The sequence below is a fragment of the Micropterus salmoides genome, unplaced genomic scaffold, assembly GCF_014851395.1.
Source record: "Micropterus salmoides isolate LMB-PRFRI ecotype aquatic unplaced genomic scaffold, ASM1485139v1 Ms_hic_scaffold_2, whole genome shotgun sequence".
Classification (NCBI taxonomy): Eukaryota; Metazoa; Chordata; class Actinopteri; order Centrarchiformes; family Centrarchidae; genus Micropterus; species Micropterus salmoides.
The window spans coordinates 13,677,695-13,691,200 of NW_024041150.1; the positions used below are offsets into that span (position 1 = coordinate 13,677,695).

At 46.0% G+C, this 13,506-nt stretch overlaps 1 protein-coding gene and 2 long non-coding RNA genes across 3 annotated transcripts in view; all 3 read left to right on the forward strand.

Annotated features, from left to right (window-relative positions):
- The window catches only part of LOC119912215, a 16,639-nt gene extending 8,657 nt beyond the window's left edge, over positions 1-7,982 (forward strand). The window contains exon 3 of the long non-coding RNA XR_005446095.1: positions 7,821-7,982. This is a non-coding gene — a long non-coding RNA (uncharacterized LOC119912215). The remainder of the gene's footprint in view (positions 1-7,820) is intronic.
- Positions 7,983-8,461: 479 nt separating this feature from the next.
- LOC119912213 (mucin-2-like) lies at positions 8,462-9,409 on the forward strand (the record flags this gene model as incomplete). Its single annotated transcript, XM_038731314.1, has 1 exon — positions 8,462-9,409. A coding segment is annotated over one exon (948 nt), but the record flags the coding sequence as incomplete, so codon positions are not given.
- A 1,986-nt stretch (positions 9,410-11,395) lies between these two features.
- LOC119912214 lies at positions 11,396-13,003 on the forward strand. Its single transcript, XR_005446094.1, has 3 exons — positions 11,396-11,641; positions 12,565-12,629; positions 12,716-13,003. It is a non-coding gene; the product is annotated as an uncharacterized LOC119912214 (long non-coding RNA).
- The last annotated feature ends 503 nt before the right edge of the window (positions 13,004-13,506 follow it).

The window sequence follows — 13,506 nt, forward strand, 5'->3', positions numbered from 1 at the left end:
TCTCGGCCCTAATTAAAGCTGCAAGCAGCGTTGGGCGGGCCCTCGCACTTGTAGCGCGTCCGCGCGTGAACCGCCGAGTTGCATATTCTGGAGCTCTGCCGGTGCGGCTGTGAATTTCCTACGCGGTTCCGACGCCGCATGAAGGTGCTATATGTCACTTCCTGTGTCCCCTATGTGGAGCTACATACACTTGCCGCTATGAATAAATCGGTATTGACGTAGATGTCTGCGGGGTGGGAGAGTTATCAAGCACGTAAAGTTTGTTTCAGATGTGACATGTACACTGAACATAATTACCCAACAATAAAATAATTCCTTTTATATTTCCCTGCCTTGTTGTTTATGTGTACATACAGAGGAAGAATGTGAGAACAGCACACATTTCATCGTACTGTGTGTTAGAGCATGGGAGAACAGTGGATACTTTTAATACAGCCCACACCCCTAATACTGTGTAACTATAACAAGTAGAGAACAGAAGAAAAATGTTCTTTCTTTACAACTGTCTGCATAGCTTATTCATATTGTAATGAATGAAAATAAATAGGCCTACTAGGTCCTCTCTACTTTGACATTTAAGATTAGCTTGTTTGATCCACCTTCATACACATGTGACATTACTGTACAACTGAGAAAGGTGAGTTGTTTTCTGCTCCAGCCTGCCTAAAAGAAAAGCGTTTTGGGATTAAATGGACTTTATTAGCTGCTGCAGTGCAGGATGAACTCAGAATAGACCCATTTCTCCCTTATTATTCTAAATCATGCAACGAAGAAGAAGAAATGCATAATAAATCCTGGGACAATCTGTCAAATACTGTACAGCATGTAGTCTAATGAACAAGACTTGTGTTATAGCTACTTGGGCAGTGAAATGTTAATTTTTTAATTCATGTGGTCATAGTTGTCCACAACTCAAATCAGAATATAAGAAGAAAGTTTTATACCACCTCAAGAAGGCTTCCTATCAGAAAGGTAGGAAGGTATTCAAATGTACAACTGCAGTACTTAAATCTAAGTAAAGTAATTTCCCTGACATTTTGTGTTACTTTCTTTTAATAGACCCATGTAAGAGGTTTTATACTTCCTGTGAGTATAATCCAATCAATCTTATTTTCATACTGTATATCCGTTGTGTAATTTGATAAATTGTGTTGTATGTCGTGCTCGCATCTCAGAGAAGACTCTGACTGCAACATGCGTCTTTGTAAAGAGAGAAACAGACAGAAAAAGTCTCTAACTCTGCCTGTCAGCTCGCTCTGCTCCGTTAAAACTGAATTTACCATACAGAATTGAATACGAGTGCACTCCAGATTTAGCTGCAGCCAGCTGACCGTGTGCTTCTCCCTATACTGCAGTTCTGTGTCCATGCATGCAGCAAACTGAAAGCACTGTCTGTCGGTGCTTCTACGTGAAAAGAGAAGGAAGACATTGCTGGTAGTATTGTCTTCAGAGTTGTTAAACACCTCAGCGCACTGAAGGAAGCCATCTGACTGTGTGAGGGGCAAGATCGTTTATGTCTGCAGGCAGAGTAGGAGCTCTCCTGTCTGACTGGTCCACCAATAGCAGAGAAGATGACCCCTTGAGACACAGCCCCTCCTCATTTGCATAATGAGGCAGAAATGCATACAAAAATTTAAGACAGGCAGAAATAAATACCATGGGTGAAAATAATAAGGTAAATAAATACAAAGGAAGAATAAAACAGACAAAAATATTAAAACACACACATAAATAAATACATTAAAAAATTAGTAATAAATAAAGTTGAATAAACAAATAAGGTAATTATAACAAAGGTGAATAAGTAAAGGCACTAATTAAAATATATACATTTATGTCTCCTTGTATAATTTAATTACTACCTACATTTATTTATTTACTTATTTTTTTGTGTATTTAATTGGATGCTTATTTATTTATTGAGCATTTATTTATTTCTGTATTTATTTCTGACTGTGTCAGGATCGGTCCTCCATAGCGGGGTGGGAGAGTTATCAAGCACGAAAAGTTTGGTTCAGATGTGAGCATGTACACTGAAGTTACAACAACTTCCTGTGTCATGGCGAAGACTTGATCTCTGACGCCACGCCACGGACACACCCATTGACGAAAACTCGCAAATAGCACAACTTTTCATCTTCAATGCCTTTAGAAGGCACAGCACAAATTTGAAGTCGGTCGGACTAAATCCCTAGGAGGAGTTCGTTAAAGTACGAAGTGTGTAAATCATCCAAAATTTGACGTAAAATTCAAAATGGCCGACTTCCTGTTGGTTTTAGGGCATCGCTCCAAGAGGCTTTTTTGTGCATCTGGACAAGATACACGTACCACAGAAAATTCGTGCACGTAGGTAAAACGTGCGGCGGGGGCTGCTTCGTTAAAAGTCACTTCCTGTTGCCAGCAGGTGGCGCTATGACTGTCTGTGAATGTCAGCATGTACATGTGTTCAGGGCGGGACTCTCATCCTACATGTACAGTTTGGTCCAGATGTGAGCATGTACACTGAAGTTACGACAACTTCCGTGTCATGGCGAAGAGCTGATCTTTGACGCCACGCCACGGACACGCCCATTGACGAAAACTTGCAAATAGCACAACTTTTCATCTTCAATGCCTTTAGAAGGCACAGCACAAATTTGAGGTCGGTCGGACTAAATCCCTAGGAGGAGTTCGTTAAAGTACGAAGTGTGTAAATCATCCAAAATTTGACGTAAAATTCAAAATGGCCGACTTCCTGTTGATTTTAGGCTATGGCTCCAAGAGGCTTTTTTGTGCGTCTGGACAAGATACACGTACCACAGAAAATTCGTGCACGTAGGTGAAACGTGCGGCGGGGGCTGCTTCGTTAAAAGTCACTTCCTGTTGCCAGCAGGTGGCGCTATGACTGTCTGTGAATGTGAGCATGTACATGTGTTCAGGGCGGGACTCTCATCCTACATGTACAGTTTGGTCCAGATGTGAGCATGTACACTGAAGTTACGACAACTTCCGTGTCATGGCGAAGAGCTGATCTTTGACGCCACGCCACGGACACGCCCATTGACGAAAACTTGCAAATAGCACAACTTTTCATCTTCAATGCCTTTAGAAGGCACAGCACAAATTTGAGGTCGGTCGGACTAAATCCCTAGGAGGAGTTCGTTAAAGTACGAAGTGTGTAAATCATCCAAAATTTGACGTAAAATTCAAAATGGCCGACTTCCTCTTGATTTTAGGCTATGGCTCCAAGAGGCTTTTTTGTGCGTCTGGACAAGATACACGTACCACAGAAAATTCGTGCACGTAGGTGAAACGTGCGGCGGGGGCTGCTTCGTTAAAGTCACTTCTGTTGCCAGCAGGTGGCGCTATGACTGTGGGTGAATGTCGGCATGTACATGTGTTCAGGGCGGGACTCTCATCCTACATGTACAGTTTGGTCCAGATGTGAGCATGTACACTGAAGTTACGACAACTTCCGTGTCATGGCGAAGAGCTGATCTTTGACGCCACGCCACGGACACGCCCATTGACGAAAACTTGCAAATAGCACAACTTTTCATCTTCAATGCCTTTAGAAGGCACAGCACAAATTTGAGGTCGGTCGGACTAAATCCCTAGGAGGAGTTCGTTAAAGTACGAAGTGTGTAAATCATCCAAAATTTGACGTAAAATTCAAAATGGCCGACTTCCTGTTGATTTAGGCTATGGCTCCAAGAGGCTTTTTTGTGCGTCTGGACAAGATACACGTACCACAGAAAATTCGTGCACGTAGGTGAAACGTGCGGCGGGGGCTGCTTCGTTAAAGGTCACTTTCTGTTGCCAGCAGGTGGCGCTATGACTGTGGGTGAATGTCGGCATGTACATGTGTTCAGGGCGGGACTCTCATCCTACATGTACAGTTTGGTCCAGATGTGAGCATGTACACTGAAGTTACAACAACTTCCTGTTTCATTGCGAATCATCGACGCCACGGACACGCCCATTGACGAAAACGCGCAAATAGCACAACTTTTCATCGTCAATGCCTTTAGAAGGCACAGCAGAAATTTGACGTCGATCCGACTAAATCCCTAGGAGGAGTTCGTTAAAGTACGAAGTGTGTAAATCATCCAAAAATGGCCATAAAATTCAAAATGGCCGACTTCCTGTTGACTTTAGGCTATGGGTTCTTGAGGCTTTTTTGTGCGTCTTGATACGATACATGTCCCCAGAAAATTTCGTACATGTAGGTTGAACGTGAACGAGGGGCTAATCATTTCCAATTTTCAAGGTGGCGCTAGCGAGTCATTTTGCCACGCCCATGTGCGAAACTTGTAGAATACGAAATTTTTCACCGGTTCTGACATGTTTGCAAATTTTGGTGAGTTTTCGAGTATGTTTAGGCCATGTCATTTGGGCCTACTTTGCAGAAAAAAAAAAAAAAAATATATATATAATCCGAGCAGATTCAATAGGGACCTCGCACGGTCGTGCTCGGGCCCTAATTAAAGCTGCAAGCAGCGTTGGACGGGCCCTCGCACTTGTAAGCGCGTCCGGGTGTGAGCCGGCCGAGTTGCACATTCTGGAGCTCTGCCGGTGCGGCTGTGAATTTGCTATGCGGTTCCGACGCCGCATGAAGGTGCTATATGTCACTTCCTGTGTCCCCTACGTGGAGCTACATAGCACTTGCCGCTATGAATATAAATCGGTATTGACGTGTAGATGTCTGCGGGGTGGGAGAGTTATCAAGCACATAAAGTTTGTTTCAGATGTGAGCATGTACACTGAACAATAAAATAAATTCCTTTTATATTTCCCTGCCTTGTTGTTTATGTGTACATACAGAGGAAGAATGTGAGAACAGCACACATTTCATCGTTACTGTGTGTTAGAGCATGGGAGAACAGTGGATACTTTTAATACAGCCCACACCCCTAATACTGTGTAACTATAACAAGTAGAGAACAGAAGAAAAAGATGTTCTTTCTTTACAACTGTCTGCATAGCTTATTCATATTGTGTAATGAATGAAAATAAATAGGCCTACTAGGCTCCTCTCTACTTTGACATTAAGATTAGCTTGTTTGATCCACCTTCATACACATGTGACATTACTGTACAACTTGAGAAAGGTGAGTCGTTTTCTGCTCCAGCCTGCCTGAAAGAAAAGCGTTTTTGGGATTAAATGGACTTTATTAGCTGCTGCAGTGCAGGATGAACTCAGAATAGAACCATTTCTCACCTTATTATTCTAAATCATGCAACGAAGAAGAAGAAATGCATAATAAATCCTGGGACAAAATCTGTCCACAAATACTGTACAGCATGTAGTCTGATGAACAAGACTTGTGTTATAGCTGACTTGGGCAGTGAAATGTTTAATTTTTTTAATTCATGTGGTCATAGTTGTCCACAACTCAAATCAGAATATAAGAAGAAATGTTTTATACCACCTCAAGAAGGCTTCCTATCAGAAAGTTAGGAAGGTATTTCAAATGTACAACTGCAATCCTGAAATCTAAGTAAAGTAATTTCCCTGACATTTTTGTGTTACTTTACTTTTAATAGATGCATGTAACAGGTTTTATACTTCCTGTGAGTATAATCCAATCAATCTTATTTTCATACTGTATATCCGATGTATAATTTGATAAATTGTGTTGTATGTCGTGCTATACTGCTATGACTGTGGGTGAATGTCAGCATGTACATGTGTTCAGGGCGGGACTCTCATCCTACATGTACACTTTGGTCCAGATGTGAGCATGTACACTGAAGTTACAACAACTTCCTGTGTCATGGCGAAGAGTTGATCTTTGACACCACGCCACGGACACGCCCATTGACGAAAACTTGCAAATAGCACAACTTTTCATCTTCAATGCCTTTAGAAGGCACAGCAGAAATTTGAAGTCGGTCGGCCTAATTCCCTAGGAGGAGTTCGTTAAAGTACGAAGTGTGTAAATCATCCAAAATTTGATGTAAAATTCAAAATGGCCGACTTCCTGTTGGGTTTAGGCTATGGCTCCAAGAGACTTTTTTGTGCGTCTGGACAAGATACACGTACCACAGAAAATTCGTGCACGTAGGTGAAACGTGCGGTGGGGCTGCTTCGTTAAAGGTCACTTCCTGTTGCCAGCAGGTGGCGCTATGACTGTGGGTGAATGTCGGCATGTACATGTGTTCAGGGCGGGACTCTCATCCTACATGTACAGTTTGGTCCAGATGTGAGCATGTACACTGAAGTTACAACAACTTCCTGTTTCATGGCGAATCATCAACGCCACGGACACGCCCATTGACGAAAACTCGCAAATAGCACAACTTTTCATCGTCAATGCCTTTAGAAGGCACAGCAGAAATTTGACGTCGATCCGACTAAATCCCTAGGAGGAGTTCGTTAAAGTACGAAGTGTGTAAATCATCCAAAAATGGCCGTAAAATTCAAAATGGCCGACTTCCTGTTGATTTTAGGGCATCGCTCCAAGAGGCTTTTTTGTGCGTCTGGACAAGATACACGTACCACAGAAAATTCGTGCACGTAGGTAAAACGTGCGGCGGGGGCTGCTTCGTTAAAAGTCACTTCCTGTTGCCAGCAGGTGGCGCTATGACTGTGGGTGAATATCAGCATGTACATGTGTTCAGGGCGGGACTCTCATCCTACATGTACAGTTTGGTCCAGATGTGAGCATGTACACTGAAGCTACGACAACTTCCGTGTCATGGCGAAGAGTTGATCTTTGACGCCACGCCACGGACACGCCCATTGACGAAAACTTGCAAATAGCACAACTTTCATCTTCAATGCCTTTAGAAGGCACAGCACAAATTTGAGGTCGGTCGGACTAAATCCCTAGGAGGAGTTCGTTAAAGTACGAAGTGTGTAAATCATCCAAAATTTGACGTAAAATTCAAAATGGCCGACTTCGTGTTGGGTTTAGGCTATGGCTCCAAGAGACTTTTTTGTGCGTCTGGACAAGATACACGTACCACAGAAAATTCGTGCACGTAGGTGAAACGTGCGGCGGGGGCTGCTTCGTTAAAGGTCACTTTCTATTGCCAGCAGGTGGCGCTATGACTGTCTGTGAATGTCAGCATGTACATGTGTTCAGGGCGGGACTCTCATCCTACATGTACAGTTTGGTCCAGATGTGAGCATGTACACTGAAGTTACAACAACTTCCTGTTTCATTGCGAATCATCGACGCCACGGACACGCCCTTTAGAAGGCACAGCAGAAATTTGACGTCGATCCGACTAAATCCCTAGGAGGAGTTCGTTAAAGTACGAAGTGTGTAAATCATCCAAAAATGGCCGTAAAATTCAAAATGGCCGACTTCCTGTTGACTTTAGGCTATGGGTTCTTGAGGCTTTTTTGTGCGTCTTGATACGATACATGTCCCCAGAAAATTTCGTACATGTAGGTTGAACATGAACGAGGGGCTAATCATTTCCAATTTTCTAGGTGGCGCTAGCGAGTCATTTTGCCACGCCCATGTGCGAAACTTGTAGAATACGAAATTTTTCACCGGTTCTGAAATGTTTGCAAATTTTGGTGAGTTTTCGAGTATGTTTAGGCCATGTCATTTGGGCCTACTTTGCAGAAAAAAAATAAATAAATAAATAAATAAATATAATCCGAGCAAATTCAATAGGGACCTCGCACGGTCGTGCTCGGGCCCTAATAAGAGTGTTACATTTATGGGGGAAACAAATCCCAAATCTAAGGATTTGAATATTCTTCGACATTATAGTTATAAATTTTATAAAAATCTAAATGTGTTTTTTGTCAAGGAACCACTTCACTTTGCTAGGTTAGATGATATGATGTGGTGTGATATAATGTTTATTGTGCACTACAGCAACAGCAGGAACAACGGCACCTGCTACTTCAACAAAGACACCTGCTCCAACAACAAAAACAACTGCAGCAACAACAGTGTCAAAAACCACGACACCTGCTCCAACAACTGCAAAAACAACACGTGCTCCGACAACAATTGCAAAAACAACAACCCGTGCTCCGACAACAATTGCAAAAACAACAACCCGTGCTCCAACAACTGCAAAAAAAACAACCCGTGCTCCGACAACAACTACAAAAAAAACAACACGTGCTCCGACAACAACTACAAAAAAAACAACACGTGCTCCGACAACTGCAAAAACAACAACGCGTGCTCCGACAACTACAAAAACAACAACGCGTGCTCCAACAACTGCAAAAACAACAACGCGTGCTCCGACAACTGCAAAAACAACAACGCGTGCTCCGACAACTGAGTCAACAACGACACCTGCTCCAACAACTGAGTCAACAACGACACCTGCCCCGACAACAACAACTGAGGTAACCACGACACCTGCCCCGACAACAACTGAGGCAACCACGACACCTGCCCCGACAACAACTACTGAGGCAACCACGACACCTGCCCCGACAACAACTACTGAGGCAACCACGACACCTGCCCCGACAACAACTACTGAGGCAACCACGACACCTGCCCCGACAACAACAACTGAGGCAACCACGACACCTGCCCCGACAACAACAACTGAGGCAACCACGACACCTGCCCCGACAACAACAACTGAGGCAACAACGACACCTGCCCCGACAACAACAACTGAGGCAACAACGACACCTGCCCCGACAACAACTACTGAGGCAACCACGACACCTGCCCCGACAACAACAACTGAGGCAACCACGACACCTGCCCCGACAACAACAACTGAGGCAACAACGACACCTGCCCCGACAACAACAACTGAGGCAACCACGACACCTGCCACGACAACAACAACTGAGGCAACAACGACACCTGCCCCGACAACAACAACTGAGGCAACCACGACACCTGCCCCGACAACAACAACTGAGGCAACCACGACACCTGCCCCGACAACAACAACTGAGGCAACAACGACACCTGCCCCGACAACAACAACTGAGGCAACCACGACAGCTGCCCCGACAACAACTACTGAGGCAACCACGACACCTGCCCCGACAACAACAACTGAGGCAACCACGACACCTGCCCCGACAACAACTACTGAGGCAACCACGACACCTGCCCCGACAACAACAACTGAGGCAAAAACACCTGCCCCGACAACAACAACTGAGGCAACCACGACACCTGCCCCGACAACAACAACTGAGGCAACAACGACACCTGCCCCGACAACAACAACTGAGGCAACCACGACACCTGCCCCGACAACAACTACTGAGGCAACCACGACACCTGCCCCGACAACAACTACTGAGGCAACCACGACACCTGCCCCGACAACAACAACTGAGGCAACCACGACACCTGCCCCGACAACAACAACTGAGGCAACCACGACACCTGCCCCGACAACAACAACTGAGGCAACAACGACACCTGCCCCGACAACAACAACTGAGGCAACCACGACACCTGCCCCGACAACAACTACTGAGGCAACCACGACACCTGCCCCGACAACAACAACTGAGGCAACCACGACACCTGCCCCGACAACAACTACTGAGGCAACCACGACACCTGCCCCGACAACAACAACTGAGGCAAAAACACCTGCCCCGACAACAACAACTGAGGCAACCACGACACCTGCCCCGACAACAACAACTGAGGCAACAACGACACCTGCCCCGACAACAACTACTGAGGCAACCACGACACCTGCCCCGACAACAACTACTGAGGCAACCACGACACCTGCCCCGACAACAACTACTGAGGCAACCACGACACCTGCCCCGACAACAACTACTGAGGCAACCACGACACCTGCCCCGACAACAACAACTGAGGCAACCACGACACCTGCCCCGACAACAACTACTGAGGCAACCACGACACCTGCCCCGACAACAACTACTGAGACAACAACGACACCTGCCCCGACAACAACTACTGAGGCAACCACGACACCTGCCCCGACAACAACTACTGAGACAACAACGACACCTGCCCCGACAACAACAACTGAGGCAACCACGACACCTGCCCCGACAACAACTACTGAGGCAACAACGACACCTGCCCCGACAACAACAACTGAGGCAACCACGACACCTGCCCCGACAACAACTACTGAGGCAACCACGACACCTGCCCCGACAACAACTACTGAGGCAACCACGACACCTGCCCCGACATCAACAACTGAGGCAACAACACCTGCCCCGACAACAACTACTGAGGCAACCACGACACCTGCCCCGACAACAACAACTGAGGCAACCACGACACCTGCCCCGACAACAACTACTGAGGCAACCACGACACCTGCCCCGACAACAACAACTGAGGCAACCACGACACCTGCCCCGACAACAACTACTGAGGCAACCACGACACCTGCCCCGACAACAACAACTGAGGCAACAACGACACCTGCCCCGACAACAACTACTGAGGCAACCACGACACCTGCCCCGACAACAACAACTGAGGCAACAACGACACCTGCCCCGACAACAACAACTGAGGCAACAACGACACCTGCCCCGACAACAACAACTGAGGCAACAACGACACCTGTCCCGACAACAACAACTGAGGCAACCACGACACCTGCTCCGACAACAACTACTGAGGCAACCACGACACCTGCCCCGACAACAACTACTGAGGCAACCACGACACCTGCCCCAACAACAACAACTGAGGCAACCACGACACCTGCCCCGACAACAACTACTGAGGCAACCACGACACCTGCCCCGACAACAACAACTGAGGCAACAACGACACCTGCAACCACGACACCTGCCCCGACAACAACAACTGAGGCAACCACGACACCTGCCCCGACAACAACTGAGGCAACCACGACACCTGCCCCGACAACAACAACTGAGGCAACAACGACACCTGTCCCGACAACAACAACTGAGGCAACCACGACACCTGCCCCGACAACAACTACTGAGGCAACAACGACACCTGCCCCGACAACAACAACTGAGGCAACCACGACACCTGCCCCGACAACAACTACTGAGGCAACAACGACACCTGCCCCGACAACAACTACTGAGGCAACCACGACACCTGCCCCGACATCAACAACTGAGGCAACAACACCTGCCCCGACAACAACAACTGAGGCAACAACGACACCTGCAACCACGACACCTGCCCCGACAACAACTACTGAGGCAACCACGACACCTGCCCCGACAACAACAACTGAGGCAACCACGACACCTGCCCCGACAACAACTACTGAGGCAACAACGACACCTGCCCCGACAACAACAACTGAGGCAACCACGACACCTGCCCCGACATCAACAACTGAGGCAACAACACCTGCCCCGACAACGACACCTGCCCCGACAACAACAACTGAGGCAACCACGACACCTGCCCCGACAACAACTACTGAGGCAACCACGACACCTGCCCCGACAACAACAACTGAGGCAACAACGACACCTGCCCCGACAACAACTGAGGCAACCACGACACCTGCCCCGACAACAACAACTGAGGCATCCACGACTCCTGCCCCGACAACAACAACTGAGGCAACAACAACACCTGCTCCAAAAACTGAAGGAACAACCACCACGGTGACGTTCAGATCTGTTCAAAGCACATTTACAAGTGACTTGAACAATCAATCATCTCCAGCATTTAGAGATCGAGTTTCATTGATAAAGTCACAGGTAAGTCAAACCCTTAGAATAAAATCTTCTGGTACAACTACTGAACTTTTTCAACAGAGAGCTCAAGCCCCCATTCAGAGAACTGAAAGGTTATGGTAACACTTTAAAACACAGCTAATACTCCTTTTACTTTATTTTTGTATCTTTCTAGGTTTGTATATTTCTAGGTGTTAATTTTTTCCAAATGTTTGTTTTCCAGTAAGTAACCAGTATTTAAAAAAATAGTATAATTTACTCCATTGTTCCCTATAGTCTTGTTTCTAAGTAAATTGTTTATTGAAACTTGATTCATACAGCAGAATTAGATTAGGGCTTTATTTTAAGTCTTACCACTGTCATCACTAAAACCAAGTTTCAGAAAGTATCAATAACCTTCAAAAATAAGCATTAAGGCATGCTTAACTTCAATACTTGTACAGTATACAATAAAACATACAGTACAAAGAATTGAAACACAGCTAGTGAACGGTCAATTCCCCAAGTAGAAATTCCCCACATAGAAAGGAATCGCATACCAGTTGAAAAAATGTGCACACTGCCCAGAAATACACGTGAAGACTCTTAATGTTACTGCAAAAAATGAATAGATCATCTAATATTTTTTTAATCCTGTGGTGGTTCTCATCATTATTTTTCCTCCTGTCTGTCGGTCTCCTGGACACAGTTGGATTTCTGCACTACAGAAAGTACAGAAAACAAAAGAAAAATAAAATACTGTAAAATAAGGAAATATAATGACAAACTGGAATATTTGCATTTCCTGATCAAAATACAGGTACAGAAGTGCTGCTGCAGAATAATAATAGTAATTGTTACATGAAATAAAGAGCCAAGATAACTAAACTAAACCTCCAGCTCACTGTACAACTTAGGCAAACATATGTGAAACGTGTTTAAGTACAATTTGTTTTCTGTTTCTGCAGCTTGAACCTGTGTTCCACATGGCATTCCCTTCCTCCTTCATGTCCCTGGACGTGTTGTCATTCAGGTAATTTGTTAAGACTTTTAAGAAATTTTAAGAGTAGTGACCAAAATGTGATATTTCAAAATTATTTTGTGTTTCTCCATCTGCAGAAATGGATCAGTCATCAATGACGTGAACCTTCTCTTTGCAAGCACATCTGTTCCTAATAATATTGAGATTGGGAGGGTTTTTATCAATGATAGTTTAAACTTCACTGGCTTCGACATTGAAAGGAGCTCAATCAAAGTGAATGACACCCTATATTCTGATCTACCTGCCCCGACAACAACTACTGAGGCAACCACGACACCTGCCCCGACAACAACTACTGAGGCAACAACACCTGCCCCGACAACAACAACTGAGGCAACCACGACACCTGCCCCGACAACAACAACTGAGGCAACAACGACACCTGCCCCGACAACAACAACTGAGGCAACCACGACACCTGCCCCGACAACAACAACTGAGGCAACCACGACACCTGCCCCGACAACAACTACTGAGACAACAACGACACCTGCCCCGACAACAACTACTGAGGCAACAACGACACCTGCCCCGACAACAACTACTGAGGCAACCACGACACCTGCCCCGACAACAACTACTGAGGCAACCACGACACCTGCCCCGACAACAACAACTGAGGCAACAACGACACCTGCCCCGACAACAACTACTGAGGCAACAACGACACCTGCCCCGACAACAACAACTGAGGCAACAACGACACCTGTCCCGACAACAACAACTGAGGCAACCACGACACCTGCCCCGACAACAACTACTGAGGCAACCACGACACCTGCCCCGACAACAACAACTGAGGCAACCACGACACCTGCCCCGACAACAACTACTGAGGCAACCACGACACCTGCCCCGACAACAACAA